Source organism: Mobula birostris, chromosome 13 (genome assembly GCF_030028105.1).
Source record: "Mobula birostris isolate sMobBir1 chromosome 13, sMobBir1.hap1, whole genome shotgun sequence".
NCBI classification, from domain to species: Eukaryota; Metazoa; Chordata; class Chondrichthyes; order Myliobatiformes; family Myliobatidae; genus Mobula; species Mobula birostris.
The window spans coordinates 102,056,735-102,079,999 of NC_092382.1; the positions used below are offsets into that span (position 1 = coordinate 102,056,735).

Sequence of the window (23,265 nt, forward strand, 5' to 3'; positions counted from 1 at the left end):
GTGCACTAGGAGACTGGGCTTAGGCTCCGAGTTAAAGCCTGGACAAGGACACAGAACCCGGGACTTGCCTCGGGCTCGGGCCCCTGAACTGGGCAAGGACATGACATGACTGCAGGACACAGGCTGGGGTCTTGAAGCTGAGCTAGGAGACAGACTGGGGTCTTGAGGCCTGAGCTTAGAGACAGGCTGGGGTCTTGAGGCTTGAGATTGGAGATAGGTTGGGGTCTTGAGGCCTGAGCTGGGAGACAGGCTGGGGTTTTGAGGCTTCAGCTTGGAGACAGGCTTGAGCCCTGAGGCCTGAGCTTGGAGACAGGCTGGGGTCTTGAGGCCTGAGCTTGGAGACAGGCTGGGGACTTGAGGCCTGAGCTTGGAGACAGGCTGGGGACTTGAGGCCTGAGCTTGGAGACAGGCTGGGTTCTTCAGGCCTGAGCTTGGAGACAGGCTGGGGTCTTGAGGCCTGAGCTTGGAGACAGGCTGGGGTCTTCAGGCCTGAGCTTGGAGACAGGCTGGGGTCTTGAGGCCTGAGCTTGGAGACAGGCTGGGGCACTGAGGCCTGAGCTTGGAGACAGGCTGGGGTCTTGAGGCCTGAGCTTGGAGACAGGCTTGGGGTCTTGAGGCCTAAGCTTGGAGACAGGCTGGGGTCTTGAGGCTTGAGATTGGAGATAGGTTGGGGTCTTGGGTCTTGATGCTGGAGGCTGCAGCCTGGGGTCCTGAGTCTTGGAATGTGGAGGTCGCTAACTCGGAGGCCACAGCTCGGAGACAGACTGGGAACTGTACATCAACATAGAGCCTGGAATTATCCTCCGAAAAGCCGGGGATCATCTTTAACACGACACTAACATGAGACAGGACAGTACACAGACTTAGAGCTGGGACTTATTCCTAGACAAGCCGGGACTCAAATTTATCTCCACACCAATGTGGAACAGGTCCATCCGTAGGTTAACTGTAGAACGGCCGGAGTTACCTAACAGAGGCAAAGCCAAGACAAGACAAGACCGGAAAACAACACCCCACCCCGCCCCCCACGCATGGCAACGGCAGAATGCCTCACTTACCCCACGAAAGCGAGGACAAGACAAGACAGATCTCCCTGTCGCGCACGTCAGAACTGCCTGACTTACTCCAGTCCGACGGGCACATCCCTCCCTACCATCGAGGACATTTAAAAGAGGCGATGCCTCGAGAAGGCGCCGTCCATCACTGAGGACCCTCCCCACTCGGGGAAACTGTCTGCTCGTTATTACCATCGGGGAGGAGTCACATGAGTGTAAACACCCACGCACAACATCCAGGAACCAGCTTCTGCCCCTGCGCCGTCCCATCTTTGAACGCAAGAACATTTTTGCTGTGTTTATTAAAATTTGTAATTTACATTAATTGTGCATCATTGTGGGATAGAGATGCTGCCAAAGAACATAATCCAGTCTGCAATTTTTTTTCAGATAATAAATCAAATTGCGATTCCGGTGGAAAACATCCGATACTGGTGGACAGGACACCTGTCACGCTGGTCTTTACCAGGTAGGGCACTGAGGGAGACGGAGGGTTTTGAGAGGACGGGGACGGAAGGGAGAGAGAGCTGTAGGGGTGGGGAGAAAGTGAGAGAGAGTTGGCAGAGGAAGAGCAGAAAGAGCGAGCGGAGAAAGGGCGAGGCAAAAGAGGGTGCACGGAAAGGTAGAGGGAGTGGAGAAGTGTGGGACGGGGTTGGAATGGCGAGAACGCAGGGGATCGAAGGGGACTGACATCTGTTGGTGTGTGGTGGGGAGAATCTAGTAGGACGAAGAGGTAGAGAGCGTGAGCAGGGAGTTTGAGAGGATGGAGGCGTGATAGTTGACGAAGAGAGAATTGGGAAGTAGAGGGGTAGATACTTGATTCAAATCGACCCCACTGGCACAGACGGCACACGATTAAGTTGATAGTGGGTGAAAAAGAGAAAGAGAGAGAGAGAGAGAGAGAGAGAGAGAGAGAGAGAGAGAGTGAGAGAGAGATCAGGGAGACGGAGGGTTCAGATAGAACGGGAAGAGGGGAGTTGGTCAGTTGGTCACTTGATTTCTGTCGCCTCCACTGCATGTTGACAGAGATCCTGAGTATGTTCAGGAATATGCGGGAACAAAACTGCCGACTTCTCGCAGATGAAACGCCGAGCATGATTGCAAGAACCCTTCGCTGGGTACGAGTGGCAGTCTCTGCAGTCTGACGTCCCCGAGGACACCTTGTACAGAAGATCCCAGTCTACATTCCTGTCCAAGACGGTTAACAATTTTAACAGAGACAAAGCAGCTCCAGCAGAGAACCCGAGGCGAGACAGTCTACAAGCTAAGCCCATGAAATCAATCTCTCCTAACAGCCTGTGCCAGTCCCCAAGCTGATCCCACTCATCCACTCTCTCCCCACAGCTCCGTGCCAGTACCCAGACAAATACAATGGTCCAAATGTCTCCCCACAATCCTGTGTCAGTTCCCAAACTAATCGTGCAGACCGAATGTCACCCCACAGACCCATGTCTCCCCAAACTAATCGCACCGTACCGCTTTCTCGCCACAGTCTTCTGCCAGTCCCCATACAAATCGAACAGGACCACGCTCTCCCTTCAGATCTCTTTCATTCCCCGTACAAACCCCACTGTCCCACCGTCTCCCCACAGACTTATGGCTGTCCCGAGATGAATCCCTCTCGTCCACACTCTTGCATCATCCCTGTGTCGGTCCCAGAATAATCCTGTTTCCCCTCACTATACCCAGAGCATCGTGTCAGTCTCCGAACATATCGCAGTACACGGCGCACTCACCATAAACTCTGGTCCGCTCCCAGACTTGTACAACTGGCACCCTCTCTCCCACATCCGTACGTGAGTTTGCAAACCAGTCCCATTAGCGCCCTGTATCGGCCTCCAAACTAATCCAGTTGTCCTACTCTCGCCCCTCAGATCTATGTCATTCACCAAACAAATGCCGCTGTTAATCCCTCTCCTCACAGCCCGGCGACTATCTCCAAAATAATCCCACTCCACTGCGCTTTCCTCACCGATATGCGTCAGTACAAAAAATGAGATAATTCCTGTGTCCTGAGCTCTCCACACTGCCCCCAGGCAGTTTCCGAATTATCCCCACTGCCCGGACATTCCCCGACAGACACGTGTCGGACTTAAAATGTCCTCATTGTACCACACTCTCCTGAGAACCATGTATAGTTTCAGCGTAAACTAATCCCACTTTCTCCCGTCAGGGTTATGTCAATACCCAACTCTCACACCACAGAGTAATCCAAATCTCACCCGTCTTCGCATTTTCCAATCCAGTATGCACTGTTTCGGTACACAAGTTTGTCGGATACAAAGCTCTGTGAAATTAAATTTATTTGATTAATGCCAAGAATCGAAAAGTATGTACGGAGTTTCTCTCAGTTGATTACAACATGAACCTGTGATTGGACGGTGTGGAGGGAGCTTCACTGTTTGCCATATCCTGTGAATGTATCATGGGGCGGTGTGTAGGAAGATTCACTCTGTGTCTGACCCCGAGCAAGTGTGCTAGGAGTGTACTGTGGGAGTAACTCCGTGGCTGAACCCGGGGGAGTGTTGGGACGGTGTGGAGGGAGATTCACTCTGTGTCTGACCCCGGGAGTGTGTGATGGGACGGTGTGGAGGGAGATTCACTATGTGCCATATCCATGAATGTGTCATGGGGCGCTGTGTAGGAACATTCACTCTGTGTTCGAATCCGGGAGTGTGTGATGGGACAGTGTGGAGGGAGCTTAACTCTGTGTCTGACCCCGAGAATGTGTACTAAGAGTGTATTCTGGGAGTAACTCTGTGGTTGAACCCGGGGGTGTGATGGGGCGGTGTGGAGGGAGATAACTCTATGTCTGAACCCGAGAATGTGTCCTGGGAGTGTAGTATGGGTGTCACTCTGTGTGTCACCCCGGAAGTGTCTGATGATTCTTGTGAGATCTTCTTGTGATGTGACACATACCGCTTCATCTCTTGAATTGATTTCAAGCAGCCTTGCATCACGGTTTGAACATTCTTGCATCGCTGTTGGGAAAAATGTTTCAGACGTGGATACGAAATAACACCGGTCTTTATTTGTGATCCAGTCCTTGGAACACGTATGCTCTGGAAATAGGAATAAGGAGTAGTGAATATCACTGCACACCGTCCAATCACGCACATCGGGGTGAGAGATAGAGTGAATCTCCCTCCATTCCGTCCCATCTAACACCACACGGGATCAGACCCTTCGACCGTCATCAATGATGCCCTCACCCGCAGCTCCTGCATTCCCGGACTTCAGCCCTCACCCCATCCTCCCGTCACCACAACAGGGACAGAGAACCCCTTGTCTTCACCGTCCACCCCACCAGACTCCGGATCCAGCACCTTATCCTCCGCAACTTCAGCCAAATTCAACAGGACCCACCAGGAAACACATCTTTCACTCTCTACTCCTCTCCGCTTTCCGAAGGGATCGTTCCTTCGGCGACTCCCTAGTCTACACGTCCCTCCCAACGGAGCAGGTCCTGAAGAGTGAGTATAGAGACCTTGGTCGGAAGTTAAAAAGCAGGACCTCCAGGGTGGGTGGTAATCTCAGGATTGCCACCTGTGCCACGTGCCAGTGACGGTAAGAATAGGATGCTCTGGCGGATGGACACGTGGCTGAGAACTGGTGTAGGGGGCAGAGTTTCAGATTTCAGGATCTTTGGCACCTTTTCTGCGGCAGCTGTGACCTGTACAAGAGAGACGGGTTACACCCGAACTACAGGGGAGCCAATATTCTTGCTGGGAAATTTGTCTGTACTATTGTGGAGGGTTTAAACTAAATCTGCAGGGGGATGGGGATGGTAACCAGAGTGCCAGAGCAGATAGCGGAGCGGGGGTGAAAATAATTGGTGTTAAAAGTTCATGGAAAGTCACAAACAGAAGGGTTATGTGTGGTTGTAATAATCATCTGATGTGTTCTCTATTTCAAAGCGAGAAGTATCCTGGGGAAGGCTGACGAGCTGAGGGCGTGGATTGACACATGAAATTACGACATAATATCAATTAGTGAAACTTGGCTACAGCACGGGCAGGACTGGCAGCTTAATGTTCCAGCGTTCCGATGTTTCAGACGTGATAGAGGCAGAGGAATGAAGGGAAGCGGGTGTGGCATTGCTGGTCAGGGAAAATCTCACAGCAGTGCTCAGTCAGGACAGATCAGAGGGCTTGTCTTCCGAGGCCTTATGGGTGGAGCTGAAAGACAGGAAAAGTATGACCATATTAATGGGGTTGTATTACAAACCACCCAATAGTCAGCGAGAATGGGAGGAGCAAATCTCCAAAGAGATAGCAGACAACTGCAATAAACATGAAGTTGTGATAGTAGGGGATTTTAGTTTTCCACATACTGATTGTGAGTACCATACTATTAAAGGTCTAGACGGGTTAGAGCTTGTAAAATGCGTTCAGAAAGGTTTTCTAAATCAATATTTAGAGCTACCAACCAGAGACGATATAATATTAGATCTCCTATTTGGAAACGAGTTAGTACAGGTGACGGAAGTGTGTGTAGGGGAACACTTTGATTCCACTGTTCATAACACTATTAGTTTCAATTTGACCAAGGATAAAGATACCTCTGGTCCTCGGGTTAGGGTTCTAAACTGGAAAAAGGCCAAATTTGAAGAAATGAGAAAGGATCTAAAAAGCGTGGATGGGACAGGTTGTTCGCTGGCAAGGATATGATTGATACGTGAGAGGCCTTCAAAGGTGACATTTTGAGAGTGCAGAGTTGAATTTCCCTGTAAGGATTAAAGGAAAAGTGAGTAAGAGTAAGGAAGCTAGGTTCTCGAGGAATATTGGAACACTGATAAAGAAGGAGAGAAGATGTTTTACATGTATAGGAAACAGGGAGTAAATAAGGTGCTTGAGTAATATAAACAAGTGAAAAAGTACTTAACAAAGAAATCGGGAGGGCTAGAGGAAGGCGGGGTTGCTTTGACAGTCAAGGTGAAGGATAATCCGAAGAATTTCCGCAGGTTTATTAAGAGCAAGAGGATAGTAAGGGATAAAATTGGTCCTAATGAAGATCAGAGTGGTCGGCTATGTATGACACCAGACGAAATAGGGGAGATTTTATTTTATTTTATTTTATTCTTTTTGTGTGTCGTTATGTACTAAGGAAACTGGCATGGAGTCAATAGAAATCGGGCAAACAACAAATGAGGCCACGGAACCGATACAAATTCAAGAGGAAGAGGTGCTTGCAATCTTGAGGTATATATCCCCAGAGCCTGACAGGGTATTCCCTCGGACCTTAAATGAGAGTAGTGTTGTAATTGCAGGGGCCCTGTCGGATATATTTAAAATGTCGTTATCCACAGGTGAAGTGCCGGAGGATTGGAGGATAGCTCATGCTGTTCCCTAGTTTAATCGAGGCTCAGAAAGTAATCCCGGAAATTATAGGCTGTTAGTTTTGACATCATTAGGAGATAAATTATTGGAAAGAGGTCTAAGAGACAGGATCTACAAGTATTTGGATAGACAGGGACTTATTAGGGAGAGTCAACATGGGTTTGTGCGTGGAACGTCATGTTTAACAAATCTATTAGAGTTTTTCGAGGAGGTTACCAGGAGGGTGGATGTAGGAAACGCAGTGGATGTTGTCTATATGGATTTCAGTAAGGCCTTTGACAAGGTCCCGCATGGGACGTTAGTCAGGAAGAGTCAGTCGCTAGCTATACATGCAGAGGCAGTAAAATGGATTAGACGTTGCTTCAATGAGAGAAACCAGAGGGTGGTAGTGGAGGATTGCTTCTCTGAGTGGAGGCCTGTGACTGGTGGTGTGCCACAGGGATCAGTGCTGGGTCCATTTTTATTTGTCATCTGTATCAATGGCTGGATGATAATGTGATATGTTGGATCAGCAAATTTGCTGATCATACCAAGGATGGAGGAGTAGTGGACAGTGACGAAGCTTTTCCAAGCTTGCAGAGGGATTTTGACCAGCTGGAAAATGGGCTGAAAAATGGCAAATGGAGGTTAATACAGATAAGTGTGAGGTATTACACTTTGGAAGGACACACCAAGGTAGAAGATAGAAGGTAAATGGTTGGGCACTGAGGAGTGCGGTAGAACAGAAGGGGTCTGAGAACACAGATGCAAAATTCTCTAAAAGGGCGTCACAGGCAGATCGTGTCGTAAAGACAGCTTCTGGAACATCGTGTTATAAATCAAAGTATTGACAGAGGATTGGAATGCTATGGAGCGGTTGTACAAGACATTGGTGAGGCCGAATTTGGAGTATTGTTTGCTGTTTTGCTCACCTAATTACAGAAAGGATATTAACATGGTTCCAATATGCAGAGAAGGTTTACAAGGATGTTGCGGGGACTTGAGAAACTCAGTCACAGAGAGAGGTTGTAAAGGGCAGAACTTGATTTCCTGGAGCGTAGAAGAATGAGGGGGGATTTGATAGAGGTGCATACAATTGGGGTGTATATATATCCATGTATCTTAATTATGACGGGTTATGATGGGTATAGGTTGGGTGAATGCAAACATGCTCTTTTTTTCTACAGAGGCAAGGGGAGATAAAAAAAAATAAAATAGAGAAGACATGAGTTAAGGGTGAAGGGGGGAAATTTCAAAGAGAATATTAGGGGTCGGTGGCTTCTTCACTCATAGAGAGGTAGGAGTGCGGAATGAGCAGCCAGATAAAGTGGTAAATGCGGGCTCATATTTAACATTGAAGCAAATCTTGCACAGGTACAATGATGAGAGGTGAGGTGTATTGAGGGATATGGTCCAGGCGCAGGTTAGTGGGACCACACCAAAAATGATTTGGCACAGCCAAGAATAGCCAGAAGGCCTGTTTCTGTGCTGTAATGTTTTTATGGTTTCTACAAGCTGTGATTCTTCCCAAAGGTTGTGTTACTAAGTACTGACATGCAGGGTGTCCATATTTTTTCTTCATGCCTTTTCATTGTTTGCTATTTTGGAACGTAAAAGATGGAAATAAAAAAGTTCTCTTGCCTAAAATATTAAAGAAAACTGTCATCTTTAACTTTATGTTTTTTGGAAATCAGTTCATCTTTTACTCGTTTAGCTATTCACAGTAAAAGAAATTTTGATCAGGGAATCCCAAATGGTTGCATGCCACTGCAGTGTGAAACTCCCTCCGCACCATGCCGTCACACGCTCCCGGGGTCAGACACTGTATGAAGCTCCCTCCACACGTCCCATCCCACACTCCCGGGGTCGGGCACAGAGTGAAATTCCCTCCACACCATTCCATCAAACCCTCCCGTGGTCAGCCAGAAAATGAAGCTTCCTCTGAATAGTCCACTGTCGCATCACACGCTCTTGCGGACAAACACAGAGTGAAGCTCCATCAGCACCGTCCCATCACACACCCGGGAACAGACACAGAATGAAAATACCTCAGCAAAGCTCATCACACACACGGGAACAGACAGGGAATGAAACTCCCCTCAGCACCGTTCCATCACGGTCTCACAGAGTCAGGCATCGCGTGATGCTTCTTTCACACCGTCCCGTCACCGAATACAGATTTCAAAAACCCAGCAAAGATCCCTGTACAAAATCCTGGGGTCAGACATAGAATGAAGCTCCCTCCACGCCGTCCCATCACACATTCCCGGGGTCAAACACAGAGTGACGTTTTCTCCACACCCTTCTACCATAAAACAGAAGGATGAGGCACAGAGTTAAGCTAGCCTCACAGTTTCCATTCGCACACCGCAGGGAAGTGGTACGGTGTAGCTCCTTCAGCACCATCCGACTACCGACAGCCGAAGAAAGACATGAAGAAAGCTCTTGCCCACTCTCTTGCCCAGAAATGGTGTAAGGCTCCTTCACCATCGTCTCATCACACTTTCCCCGAATCAGACACAGAGTGAAGCTCCCTCGACACCGTGCTGAAGGCGAGCTACACTCCAAGTGAGGTAAGGCAGGGTAAGTTCCTTTAAAAGTAGAACGGTATGCAGCGGTATTTTATTTGGAGCAAGGAAGGCGGCGAGGCTGTAGCGTATTGGGTAGGTCATGACAGCTCAGATCGGCCCCATGGTTTGTTCACCTGCATGTGCGAAATCAGGCACTTCCAGTGTCCCTGACGACTATGTGTGCAGGAAATGTGTCCAGCTGCGGATTCTGGCAGACCGCATTGAACGGCTGGAGCTGCGATTAGATTTATACTGGAGCATCCGCGTTGCTGAGGAAGTCGTGAATAGCACGTTCAGTGAGTTGGTCACACCGCAAGTAAAGGCTACACAGACAGAAAGGGAATGGGTGGCCGCTAGACAGCGTAGCAGTAGGCAGGTAGTGCAGGAGTTCCCTGAGGTCATCTCCCTCCTAAACAAATATACTGTTTTGGATACTGTTGGGAGAGATGTCTCATCAGGGGGAGTTAGCAGCAGCCGAGTTCATGGCACCATGGGTGGCTCTGCTGCACAGGAGGTGAAGGAAAATGAGTGGGAGAGCTATAGTTATAGGGGACTCGATTGTAAGGGGAATAGATAGGCGTTTCTGCGGGAGCAAACGAGACTCCAGGAGGGTATGTTGCCTCCCTGGTGCAGGGGTCAAGGATGTCTCTCAGTGGCTGCAGGACATTTTGGAGTGGGAGGGTGAACAGCCAGTGGTGGTGGTGCACATGAGTACCAAGGAAAGAGGTAAAATAACGGGATGAAGTCCTAGAAGGTGAATTTAGGGAGTTAGGAGATAAACTAAAAAGCAGGACCACGAGGGTAATAATCTCTGGATTAGGAGCAGTGCCACGTGACACTCAGAGTAGAAATAGCAGGATATATCAGATAAATACGTGGGTTGAAAATCGTGCAACGGGGAGGGATTCAATTTTCTGGGGCATTTGAACCTGTTCTAGAGGAGTTGACACGGGTACAAACAGGACGGTCTGCACCTGGGCTAGACTGGAACCAATGTCCTAAGGAGAGCGTTCGCTACTATTGTTAAGAAGGATTTAAACTAATGTGGCAGGGGAATGGGAACAAGTGCAGAGAGACAGAGGGGTGTAAAATGAGGGTAGAGCAACAAGTAGTGAGGTGAAACGCAAAAGCGGCAGGCCGGCAAATTCAGGGTAAAAATCAAAAAGGACCACTTTTCAACATAATTGTATCGGGGCTAAGAGTGTTGTAAAAGCAAGCCTGAAGGCTTTGTGTGTCAATGCAAGGAACATTCGTAACAAGGTGGCTGAATTGAATGTGCACATAGTTATTAATGAATATGCTGTAGTTGGGATCACAGAGACATGGCTCCTGTGTGACCAAGGATGGGAGCTCAACATTCAGGGATATTCAATATTCAAGAGGGATAGACATGACAATTAATGAGGTCGGGTAGCATTGCTGGTTAGAGAGGAGATTAACGCATTAGAAAGGAAGGACATAAGCCGGGAGGATGTGGAATCGATACGGGTAAAGCTGCATAACACTAAGGGACAGAGAACGCTGGTGGGAGTTGTGTACAGGCCACCTAACTGTAGTAATGAGGTTAGAGATGGCATTAAACAGAAAATTAGAAATGCGTGCAATAAAGGAACAGCAGTTATAATGGGTGACTTGAATCTACATATAGATTGGGTGAACCAAATTGGTTAGTGTGCTGACGAAGAGGATTTCTTGGAATGTATGCCCGATGGTTTTCTGAATCAACATGTCCAGGAACCAACTAGAGAGCAGATCATTCTAGACCGGGCACTGAGTAATGAGGAAGGGTTAGGTAGCAATCTTGTTCTGCTGGGCCCATGCGTAAGGGTGATCATAATATAGTGGATTTCTTCATGAAGATGGAGAGTGACATATTTAATTCAGAAACAAAGGTTCTGAAATTAAGGGTAACTTTGAAGGTATGAAACGTGAATTAGCGAAGATAGACTGGCAAATGATAATTAAAGGGTTGACGGAGGATATCCAACGGCAAGCATTCAAAGATCGCATGGATGAACTACAACATTTGTTCATCCCAGTTTGGCACAAGAATAGACCAGGGAAGGTAGTGCACCTCTGGCTGACAGGGAAAATTAGGGATGGTATCAATTCCAAAGAAGAAATATACAAATTAGCCAGAAAAAAGCGGCACACCTGAGGACTGGGAGAAATTCAGAGTCCGGCAGAGGTGGACAAATGACTTAATTAGGAAAGGCAAAAAAAGCTGATGAGAGAAAGATTGCAGAGAACATAATAACTGACCTCAAAAGCTTTTATAGATATGTAAAAAGAAAAAAAAAATAATTGGATAAGACAAATGCAGTTCTTAGAGTCAGAAACTGGTGAATTGTTCATGCGGAACCAGGACACGGCAGACCAATTGAATAACTACCTTGGTTCTGTCTTCACTAAGGAGGACATAAATAATCTTCCGGAAATATTAGTGGACCGAGGGTTCAGTGAGATGGAGGAACTGAGGGAAAATAGATGTTAGTAGGGAAGTGGTGTTGGATAAATTGAAGGGATTATAGGCAGATAAATCCCCAGGGCGAGATGGTCTGCATTCCAGAGTGCACCAAGAAGTAGCCCAAGAAATAGTGGATGCATTCGTGATAATTCTTCAAAACTCTTTAGATTCTGGATCAGTTCCTGAGGATTGGAGGGTGGCTAACTTAACCCCGCTTAAAAAAAAAAAAAGTGAGAGAGAAACCGGGGTATAATAGACCGGTTAGCCTGACATCGGTGGTGGGGAAAATGCTAGAGTCAGTTATCAAAGATGTGATAACAGCAGATTTGGAAAGCGGTGAAATCATCGGAAAAAGTCAGCATGGATTTGTGAAAGGAAAATCATGTCTGACGAATCGCATAGAATTTTTTGAGGATATAACTAGTAGAGTGGATAGGGGAGAAACAGTGGATGTGGTATATTTGGATTTTCAAAAGGCTTTTGACAAGGTCCCACACAGGAGATTAGTGTGCAAACTTAAAGAACACGGTATTGGGGGTATGGTATTGATGTGGATAGAGAATTGGTTGGCAGACAGGAAGCAAAGAGTGGGAATAAACGAGACGTTTTTCAGAATGGCAGGCAGTGACTAATGGGGTACCGCAAGGCTCAGTGCTGGGACCCCAGTTGTTTACAATATATATTAATGACTTAGTCGAGGGAATTAAATGCAACATCTCCAAGTTTGCGGATGACACGAAGCTGGGTGGCAGTGTTAGCTGTGAGGAGGATGCTAAGAGGATGCACGGTGACTTGGATTGTTTGGGTGAGTGGGCAAATTCATGGCAGATGCAATTTGATGTGGATAAATGTGAGTTTATCCAGTTTGGTGGCAAGAACAGGAAAACCAATTATTTTCTGAATGGTGGCAGATTAGGATAACGGGAGGTGCAACGAGACCCCAGTGTTATTGTGCACCAGTCATTGAAAGTGGGCATGCAGGTACAGCAGGCAGTGAAAAGGCAAACGATTTGCTGGTATTCACATCAAGAGGATTCGAGTACAGGAGCAGGGTGTTTCTACTGCAGTTGCATAATTCCTTGGTGAGACCACCCCTGGAGTATTGTGTGCAGTTTTGGTCTCCTAATCTGAGGAAACACATCCTTGCCATGGAGGGAGTACAAAGAAGGTTCACCAGATTGATTCGTGGGATGGCAGGACTTTCATATGATGAAAGACTGGATCGACTAGGCTTATAGTGGCTGGAATTTGGAAGATTGAAGGGGTCCTTATTGAAACATGCAAAATTCAGAAGAGATTGGACAGGCTAGATGCAGGAAGATTGTTCCAGATGTCGGGGAAGTCCAAAATGAGGGGTCACAGTTTAAGGATAAAGGTGAAACCTTTTAGGACCGAGATCAGGAAAAACTTCTTCACACAGAGAGTGGTGAATCTGTGGAATTCTCTCTCACAGGAAACAGTTGAGGCCAGTTCATTGGCTATGTTTAAGAGGGAGTTAGATGTGGCCCTTGTGGCTAAGGGATTAGGGGGTATGGAGGGAAGGCTGCTACAGGGTTCTGAATTGGATGATCAGCCATGATCATACCGAATGGCGGTGCAGGCTCGAAGGGCCGAATGGCCTAATCCTGCACCTATTTTCTATGTTTCTATGTTTCTGTCTCCACGGACACATCACACACTCCAGGTGCCCGATGTGGAATGAAGCTCCCGTCCACACTGTCTCATGAGACACTCTTGGGGACAGACACATAGTGACGCTCCCTCCATACCGCCCCTCACACACACACCTTAGTTCGGAGAACACAATTTATTTCCCTCCACAAAGTCCAGTCAGACACAGTGTGAATCTCTCTCTTCGTGGCACCGTCACACACTCTAGCGGTCAGACAGGGAAAGAAACTCCCTGAGCACACATAAAATTTCAGATTGAGAATGATTCTCCCCTCTACAGCTTCTCAACACACCACAGAGCAAAGTGTCAGACACAGAGTGAATCTCCCCCTTATACGGTCCCGTCACACACTCCCGGATTCAGACACAGAATGAAGCTCCCTCCACACCGTCCCATCACACACTCTCGGGGTCAGAGATAGAGTGACTCTCCCTCCATAGTGTTCCGTCACACACTCCCGGGAGTCAGACACAGAGTGAAGCTCCCTGCACATGGTCCCATCACAGACTCCTGTGGTCAGTCACAGAGTAAAGTTCCCTTCACACCGTCCCATTACACCGTCTCGGGGTCACAGACAGAATGAATCTCCCACCACATGGTCCAATCCCACATCCCGAGTCTTACACAGTGTGACTCTCCCTCCTTACGTCGCATCACATACTCCCTGGCGAGTCACAGAACGAAGCTCTTCCTGAACTGACCCACCACACCCCACTGTGTTCACACAAAGCGACGTTCCACCCACACACTCCCATGGCACACTCACGGGGTCAGAATCTCTCCACAGCATCCAATCACACAATCTGGTGTCACATATAATAAACGTCCATCTGCACTGTCCCATCAAACACTCCCGGAGTCAGACACAGACGCTCTTTCTCTACGATCCCATTGAGACTGACACAGAGTGAAGCAACATCCGCTCCGTCCCAGCACACACTCCTGAATTCAGCACAGAGTGAAGCTTCCTCTGCACCGTCCCATCACTCACTTCCGGAATCACGCACAGAGTGAAGCCCCCTCTGCAACGTCCCATCACGCTGTCCCGGATTCAGATGAATCTTTCTCCACGGTGCCATAACGCCATGGATTCAGACATTGGGTGACGCTCTGTGGGCACTGTCCCATCACACTATCCCACTGTCAGACATAGAGTGAAGCTGGATCCACACCCTCCCATCTGAGAGTCCCCGAGTCAGTCCTAGAGCGAAGCTGTAATGTTACGTCTCACAATCCCGTGGTCAGACACAGAGTGAAACCACCTCCACAACGTCCCACCACACTCTCCTGGGTTCGGTGATAGAGTGCAACTTCCTCCGCGCAGCCCCATCACACGATCACCGAGTCAGACACTGAGTGAATCTCCCTATATACCATCTCTTCACACACTCCCTATGTTAAGCACAGAGTGACGTTTCCTCTCTCTGTGCCTGCACCGTCATGAGGAGCGTGTTAAAGAGTGGATGATGCCTCACCTCTTCTGCTGGTCAACAATTCACAGATTTGAGCTTTGGTTTCGTTGACAGATCTGTATTTCGTTTCCATGTCAGTGAACTGGTGACGGAGATCAGTGTGCGTTCGGCTAAGATCGATCAGATCAGAGTTGAGCGTAGATAGATTCTTTAGACAGGTTCTCTGGGAGAGATTCAGGTGGGAAATTAATTCACGATAGTTTCGGTCGGAGGTGATCATAGACTGACGAATCTGTGATACTGAGAGAGAAGGTGAAAGATATTTATCGTTTACAGTGACACGTGAGTCAGCGTCACGCTACCGAATGGGTCACAGAGAGTGATGTGTCAGTGTCACGGTGAAGGGTGTCACAGTGATGGATGTGCTGGTGGCACAGTGAGAGAAGTCGGCGCCACCTTGCGGTGCGTGTCTGTGCCGCGCTGAGCGGTAAATAAATTTCCCGGTGAAGGTGTTATTGTTACAACGGGGTCCGCGTCGGTATCGTACGGGGCATGTTCGTGTTGCTGTGAGGTACGAGCCTGTGTCACTGTGATAGGTGTTTTTGTGCCCCGGCGAGAGTTGTGCCGGGTTACCGTGTCTCGATGTCACTGCGAGGGAAATGTCAGAGTGAGCGACCTGGTGTTGTCACGCTGGGTGGAGTATCTGTGTCATGGTGTTGGGTCTGCCGATCTCACAGAGAGGGGTGTGTCCGTGTCGACCTTGGAGACATGTCATGGCCACGGTCGGTGTGACAGTGTCTCGCTGAGGTGTGTCGATGTCACCAAGACTACTAGGTCGGGGACGCTGTGAAATTAAGTGTCGGTATCACGGTGAGTGGTTTGCCTGTGTCACGGTGAGGTGCCTCAGTGAGCGGTGCGTCGGAGTTATTTTGAGGGCCGACACCGTATCGGTAATGGGTGTTGCAGTTGGTGTGAGTCTTTGTCACGATACCGAGCTGGACGGATCTCGTTGAGGAGCGTGTAGGTGTCTTGGTGTGCGGTGCCTAACTGTCACGGTGAAGGACGTGTCGGTCTCACTGTGAGGTGAGTTTCGGTGTCGCCTAAGGGGAGTGTAACAGTTACACTGTCAGGGTCAGGTCGATGTTCCCAGTAAGGGGACCATGTCTGTGTCACGATGTGGCTCGTGTCCCTGTCTCGGTTAGGAGTGCAACTGTGTCGAATTGAAGTTCGCGTCCGTGCGACGGTGACAGGATTGTCTGGATGAGTCCTGAATGTGTTACGGTAAAGGTCGTGTCTTTGTCACGGTTAGCGGTGTGTCTGTGTTATGGTCAGGAGTTATTGTGTTGTTACGGTAAGGGGCGTGTCTGCGTCACTGTAGTGTTTTACAATAACAATTTGTTCCACTCTCTTTATTTGCGGTCTGACTCCACCCGGACCCCGTTCGGCTCACCGTGGATCGAAAGCCCGGCCACAATCACGGCAAGGATGCACGTAATGATGCAGAGTAGGTAGATCTTACGGTACGGTCTATTTCCGATGTACTCTTTCGGCTCCTGTTCGTGCGCACCTGTGGAGAGAGCACAAGACCATAAGATATAGGAGCAGAAGTATGCTATTCGGCCTATTAAGTTTGCCTTTTCCTCATAACGTTTGAAGTTCGTTTCTCAGACAGAAAGCCCGTCACTAATGGTGTTCACCGGGGTCAAGGGTGGGACCAGTGATCTTTATCAATTATATCGACGATTTGTGGTAGATTATATTGGTCGCGGTTGGTAAGCCTGCACACAACACTAACGTCGATGCCGAGGTAAACAGTGAAGACAGTTACCGCTTACACTGGGATCTCGATTACCTGGGGAAGGGGGCAGAGCAGTTGCAAATGTGATTTATTTCTCATAAGTGCGAGCTATCGTATTTCAGAAAGGAAAACAAGGGTACAACGTTCACAGTGTTCGGGAGAAACCCTGGCGTGTGTTGAATAACAGTGGGACCAAGGGCCCCACGTCCAACGTTCCCAGAGAGTGAAGTTACCGGTAGAGGGGTCGGTGAAGGTGTCTGACGCCCCGGCCTTCATCAATCAGGGCACGGAGTACAGGATTAAGGGGTCACGTTACAGTTGTACAAGACGTCGGTGAGGCCGCCCTTGCAGTACGGTGTTTAGTTTTGGTCGCCCTGCTATAGGAAAGATATCAATGAGCTGGACAGATTGCAGAGGGAGATTTACGACGATATTGCCGGGGCTCGAGGGATTCAGTTACGGAGATAAGTCAAGCAGGTGGGGACTTTATTCCTTGGAGCGCAGGGGTGACCTTACAGGGGTGTATACAAACACGTGGGTACACAGAGAAGGTGAATGCGCACTGTAATTTTCTTTAATCTTGGGGAACCGTGGACCGGAGCGCACATGTCTGAGATGATAGCAGAAAGAGATTTAAACTGGGACCCGAGTGACGATTTTGTTTTTACCCAGACGGCGGTCTGTCTATGGAACGAGCTGCCAGAGGAAGTGATGGATGCCGATGCATTAGGACTTGAATTGTTGGGCGTATGGCACGTGACCACTTCAGAGTGACGTCATAACTGTGAACTCTGACCTCCTTGTGCAGTCACTGGCATTTCGGCTGGTGCCGAGGTAATGGGAGGATCTTCATAATCATCGATGAGAATGTCGTCTTTCCGAAGGTTCAGCATTGAGTAGATGGATGTGACACCGTCTGGGAAGAAAGAAAGAGAATGTGAGAGACAGAGAAATAGAAGGAGGAGGAATGGTTACTTCGAGTGCCAGGATTTAGATGTTTCAGAAAGGACAGGGAGAGAGGCAAAAGAGGTGGGACTGTTGATCAGAGATAGTGTCACTGCTGCAGAAGAGCAGGAAGACAAGCAGGAATTGCTTATACCAAGGGGCTGGAGACTACCGAGACGGTATATGAGGTGTTGCTCCTCCAAACTTGTCCCTACACCTCATCTCCTGCAAACATTCAGGGCCCCAAACAGTCTTTCCAGGTGAGACAACACTTCACTTGTGAGTCTGTTGGGGTCGACTATTGGATCCGGTACTCCCGGTGCGACCTCATCTACATCGGTGAAACCCGACGCAGATTGGGGGATCACTTCGTCGAGCACCTCCACTCCGTCCGCCACAACAGCTATGATCTCCCGGTAGCCACCCACTTCAACTCTGCTTCCCACTTCCATTCAGATATGTCCATATATGGCCTCCTCTACCGCTATGATGAAACTAAACTCAGGTTGGAGGAGCAACACCTCATATACCGTCCAGGTAGTCTCCAGCCCCTTGGTATGAACATAGAATTCTCCGACTTCCGGTAATTCCCTCCCCCTCCCTTCCTCTATCCTTATTTCACTCTACCCCGTCCCCCAGCTCCCTCATGGTTCCGCCTCCTTCTTCTACCACCCATTTATTCAGGGCTATGAAGTCACTGCTTCTCCTCCACCACCACTTTGTCTTTCAAGTTACTGGTCTTTCAACTGAAGCTACAAGCATTCTTCAAATCCTTCCCCATCTTTCATTCTTCAGTCCTGACGAAGGGTTCCGGTCCGAAACGTCGACTCATCGTTTCTGACTGATGCTGCCCGACCTGCTGAGTTCATGCAGCGTACTGAAAGTGTTGCTTCAATATCTCTACAGGGAGTTTTTTTTTTTTTTTTAATAGACGGCACGCTCTAAGATTGAATGGTTCAGATGGGAGAGAGTTCAGTAGGTGTGCTTGAAATGATTTCTTTTAGAGTTCCTCAAAGAACTCTAAAGGCTTGATAGACATGACTTGCCGTTAACAAAACCATGTTGACTGTCCCTGATCAGACCATGATTTTCTAAACGCCCAGAGATCCAATCTCTTAGAATCTTTTCCAAGACAGACGGAAAGCTCACTGGACTATAATTACCCGGACTGTCCCTACTAACTTTTTTGAACAACGGGTAAACATTCGCCTCCCTCCAATCCTCAGGTACCATTCACGTGGACACGAGGACATAAAGGTCCTCGCTCTGCCTAGGAAGGCAGTGGAGGCGAATTCTCTGGATTATTTCAAGAAAGATTTAGATCGAGCTCTTAAAGGTAGCAGAGTCAAGGGATATGGGGAGAAGACAGGAAAAGGGTACTGATTGTGGGTGATCAGCCATGATCACAGTGAATAGCAGTGCTGACTCGAAGGGATGAATGGCCGACTCCTGTACCTATTGTCTATTGTGTGTTAACCCACCCATCTACATTTGTATTCAGATCATTGTATATATCTCAAAGAGGAGATGTCCCAGTGGAATGTCATAGATACAGATCACATCATAGGAGTAAAAGAGGTAAAAGAGTAACAGAGCGCAGAGTAAACTGTCACAGTTACAGAGAAAGTACAGTGCAGGCAGACATTAATATTCAAGGGGATACGACGTAGCAGACGGCGATGTCTAGAGTGCATTACCGTCATCGGGGACCACTGTATAGTCTGATAAAAGCGGGCACAAACTGCCTTTGTGCCTGGCCAGGCTTGTTTACGTATCTTCGCCCGATGTGGGAGAGTATGGGTTGGGCGGGGGTCTCGTAAGAACATTATCCTGGGTGGGTCGGAGTCTTTATTACGGAGGCTGCTTCAGCGATGCAGCGGGATGTGTGGATGAAGGCCTTGGAGGTGAGGCAGCCTGATCTGCGCGATTCAAGCTGACTGAGAACAAAGTGCATGAAATGACAGATTGTCACTTCCTGGGAAGAGGACAATCAATGGAGCAGAGCCAATTAAAACGTGTTAAATGTCAGGAGCCGAGTAACAAACTTTTGTTACCCCGATGGCGGTCAGTCAGTGGTACAAGCTGCCAGAGGTAGTGGCCGAGGCAGATGCATTAGAAACTTGGACACTTGTGAGTATGACACGTGACCTCTTCAGTGTCGGTACTGTGAACTCTGACCTGTTCGTGCAGTGACTCGCAGCTCGCCGGAACTCGAGGCAATGGGAGGAACCTCATCCTCATCGATGAGGTGTTCGTCTTTCCCAATGTTCAGCTCGGAGTAGGTGGAGGTCAGACGGTCTGGGGAAGAAAGAGGAGAGAATGAGAGAGGGAAATTTAGAAGGAGGACAGACCAGTAAAGCATGGTGGAGGAGTGAGGTCCTAGAAACGGAGCAGCGATGCGGGAAGATAGAGTGCGGAAAGAGAGGGCTGAGTGTAAATATTGAAGATGAGAGAGAGGTGCAAGTGAGGGGAAAGAGCCGAGGAGAAAGAGCAGGAGAGTGAGGATGAAAAGGATGAATGGACTGGGCAGAGAGGAGTGAGCTATTTGAGCGATGGGTGAGAAGATGGGAGTGAATGGGGGAGAGAGAACGGTGACGGAAAGGGGAAAGACAGAGAGAGGGAGGGAGAAAAGGGAGAGAGATTATGCGTAGGGGAGAGGCAGGGGTGAGAACATCAGCGAAGGAGAAGGTGAGAGAGGGGGACTGAGGGAGGGGAAACTTGGGAGGCTCAAGGGTGCAAAATAAAGGGAGAGAGACAGAAGGGGAGACAGGTTAAATGGAGAGGGTAAAGAGAGAGGGGAGAGCGTGGGGGAGAGAGGGACGAGGTGAATACAGAGAGTGAGAAGGTGTGGAGGGGGCAGTTGCTCGGAAAATTGGGTCACAGCGAGAGGGTGTGAACGGGGAGATAGACTGAGACAGGAGGGAGAAAAAGTGGCGGGGCGAAGTGAGCGGAGTGAGGGAAAGAGTGCGCGAGAAGAACGAGGACGGTGGAGAAGGACAATATGAAAGAGAGTGTGGGAAAGGGGAGAATGGGGAAAGAGAGTTAGATAGAGGGGAAATGGCAACGGAGAGAGCGGGAGGCGTAGAAGGGTAGAAACAGTGATAAGGGTAGGGAAAGGGGAGAGAATGAAGGTAAGAGAAAGAATTAGTGGGCCAGAGAAGAAGAAAAGGTGAGAGAGGATTAGCGTGTGAGAGATAGGGGGGAGAAAGAAGGAGGCAGGGGAGAGAGAGTAGAAAGGATGAGAGAGTAGGGTTAGAACGCGGAGAGTATTGTTCACATTTTATAGAGTTCCCCTTCCTCGCTGCCTCTTTCTACTCTCCTCCCTCCTCGCCACTCCTCCCAAGGGGTTTCCTCCTTATTGGCCATGCCACAGCACTCCCTGCTGTCGCACCACGCCCCCCCCCCACCACACAGAGCCCCCTCCTCAGTGCCCCCCAATTTAACCCCCTCACACGGTTCTCCCACCACCCCACAAATCCCGTGGCGTTCTCTGCACCAATCCCACCCAGAGCAATCTTCTCATCACTTTCCACAGCCCTCCGTCTCTACCGTCCCGCCTCCTGCTCTGCCTTACCCCGTCCCTTCCCAGAGCGCTCCCCCCTCACCGACCATCCCACAGAGCTCGTATCTCATCGCGTCTCCCACGCATTGCCTCGGAATCATTCTCAAACAGGGAATCATTAGTGTCAACTGCACCCGTGCCACGAGATTTCTCGACAGGAATGGACACATCGGCTGAACAGAGTCAAAACAACAAAGTGAAACTGACCTGCATCTGTCCGGGGAACGGAGAGGCCCCTGATATCCGGTTTCGCGTACGATACATCAGGTTCAGCTGGGAAAAGAACAGTGAGAGTCAGAAACAGGGTGAGGCTCCCGTCCCACGCTCCTATCACAAACTCCCGTGGTCAGACACAGAGTCAGGCTTCCTCCACCCCGTTCCATTCCCCACTCCCGCGGTCAGCAACAGAGTGAATCTCCCTCCACACCATCCCATCACACAGACACGGGATGAGACACCGAGTGAAGCTCCCTCCCCACTGTCCCATTACACATTCCCAGAGCCAGAAACAGAGAGTCGCTCCCTCCACCCGTCCCATCACACGCTCCGACTGTCAGACAAAGAGTGTTGCTCCCTCCACCCCGTCCCATTACACACTCCAGGGGACAGAAAGAGATTGAAACTCCCTCCTTCCCTCACGGCCTCACTCACTTCTCGATGGAAGCCGTAAGTCCGGTTTGACGAGCTGAACATTCGCATAAGTCTGGCTGTCTTCCATGCTGTCTCGGATTCCGTGCGTCTCTGAACTCAGCGAGGGGATGTATCCGATATCAGAGGCAGCCCCTGTTGACAGCGGAGTCAGACCGACAGGAACGAACACCAGATGAGCAGCTGATAAAGAGAGGAGCCGAGAGCAGGGGAGGAAGTGCTGGGGAAGAGGGAGATTGAGGGTGTGAGAGGCGGTGGTCTGGAGCGATGAGAGTGGCAGGGGGAAGAGTAGTGAGAATGGGGAGGTACACAGGGAGGGCAGAGTAAGGGGAGGTTAGGGCTTTGCGGAAAGAGAGACGTGGGATACAGGGGTCAGAAAGGGATGGCGGAATGAAAGAAGGGGAGGGCGAGAAGTGGGAGAGAATGGGGAGAGAATTTAAAGTAGCGAGTGAGTAAACAGAGGGCGAGCTAAAGGGGGAAAGCAGGAGAAAGAGAAACGAACAGGGAGGGGCGGAGGAAGAGGGTGGAGAGATGCAGGGAAGGGGCGATTGTAGGGGAAGGAATATGGAAGTTGGAAGGATATAGGAAGAGAAGAAAGGAGAGAGAAAACAATGGAAGAAGGGGAAGAGTGGGGGATGACGAGTGAAGAGGGAGGGAGAGACAGAGCGATATGTTGTCTCTCACGCAGAGCCTTTATTGTCGGAGAGATTTACAACGAACACCAGCCCCCTCTCCCGCTAACCCCAACCTCCAGGTGATTCCTGGTTTGAGTGTCAGCGCTCCCATTGCTCTGCTTATCGCCGGGGCTTCAGATCGTCTGTGCTCTGGAAACCACGGCCCCGGGGCAAACCAGCAACACCCACCGAAGTTAGCAAGCGCCACACCTCCCCCCCCACCCCGAGGATACGTCAGAGCAATAGATTGCCATTTTAGATTGTGTAACACTTATGAAAGAAAGCGGACATTTAGATCTTGAAGGTCACAGGAAACCAGCGCAGGCTGATCGGTATCTGCGGTTTGAATCTCTTCACCCATTGGAAGATAAGCCGGGGGTTGTCAGTGTCAGTGTTTCAGAGAAGTATTGAAAGCTTGCTGCTGCACTGACTGAGCTATATTCGCAGCAAGAAATAAAAATAGCAGGGACTTCAGCCCAACAGACGCAGTTCAGGAGCTCTCTCAAAAACCCTCCATCACCTCCTGTCAATCATGTTCTCCCTCTGCGTCCCTCACTCTTCCCTCACTATCTTACTATTTCTCTCCCTTGACTGCCTCCAACCTGCTTCAATTTCGCTCCTTTCTTCAGCTCTCCCATTTTCCTCTTACCCCTCTCCCTCCTGTGCCTTTCTATCTCAGTGCCCTCCTCATGAAGCTTTCTCTTTTTTCTCCCCACGCTTTCTACCCGACAAGAGAGATTCTACGTACCTTGTTCCTATTTTCCAGAGCAGGCGATGTGGCGAAGCAGCATTTTTCACACCCAGATTCAAAGCGTCTGGAAATAAATTCAAAAGTGGAAGAGTCCTTTGTCAGATACACAGAAGATATATCCACACCGGACTGAATATCCATCCACACTGTTCCATCCCACACTCCCGTGATCAAACGCAGAGTGAAACTCCCTCCACACCGTCCCAGCACACACGCCCGGGGTCAGACGCATGGTGAAGCCCCCTCCACACCTTTGGTGTCAGATCTGCTGTCTTTCACGCGATATCGATCTCTCAGTTCTGAGCTTGCCTGTGTCTCTGTGTGCACAGGATTATCGTGTGGTTTCACATCACTTCCTGCCAGTGCTGCAAACTCACCACCTATTCACAGCCC

The 23,265-nt window shown here is 49.3% G+C and overlaps 1 protein-coding gene across 2 annotated transcripts; it reads right to left on the reverse strand.

The window, feature by feature from the left end:
- Positions 1–1,459: 1,459 nt before the first annotated feature.
- On the reverse strand, positions 1,460–23,194 carry LOC140207771 (oxidized low-density lipoprotein receptor 1-like). 2 transcript variants are annotated; one of them, XM_072276325.1, is made up of 11 exons: positions 23,124–23,194; positions 22,870–22,936; positions 21,451–21,582; positions 21,007–21,072; positions 19,416–19,535; positions 17,089–17,208; positions 15,945–16,061; positions 14,558–14,794; positions 3,975–4,117; positions 3,278–3,342; positions 1,460–2,243 (listed from the first exon to the last, which is right to left on the reverse strand). In XM_072276325.1, the coding sequence occupies exons 3-11, from the start codon at positions 21,515–21,517 to the stop codon at positions 2,045–2,047; spliced, it is 1,134 nt and encodes a 377-aa protein (XP_072132426.1). In that variant the 5' UTR covers positions 21,518–21,582; positions 22,870–22,936; positions 23,124–23,194; the 3' UTR covers positions 1,460–2,044. The 2 variants fall into 2 exon arrangements, with proteins under 2 accessions (XP_072132426.1, XP_072132425.1); XM_072276324.1 differs by having other exon boundaries at positions 21,451–21,667; positions 22,870–23,159.
- Positions 23,195–23,265: the final 71 nt, after the last annotated feature.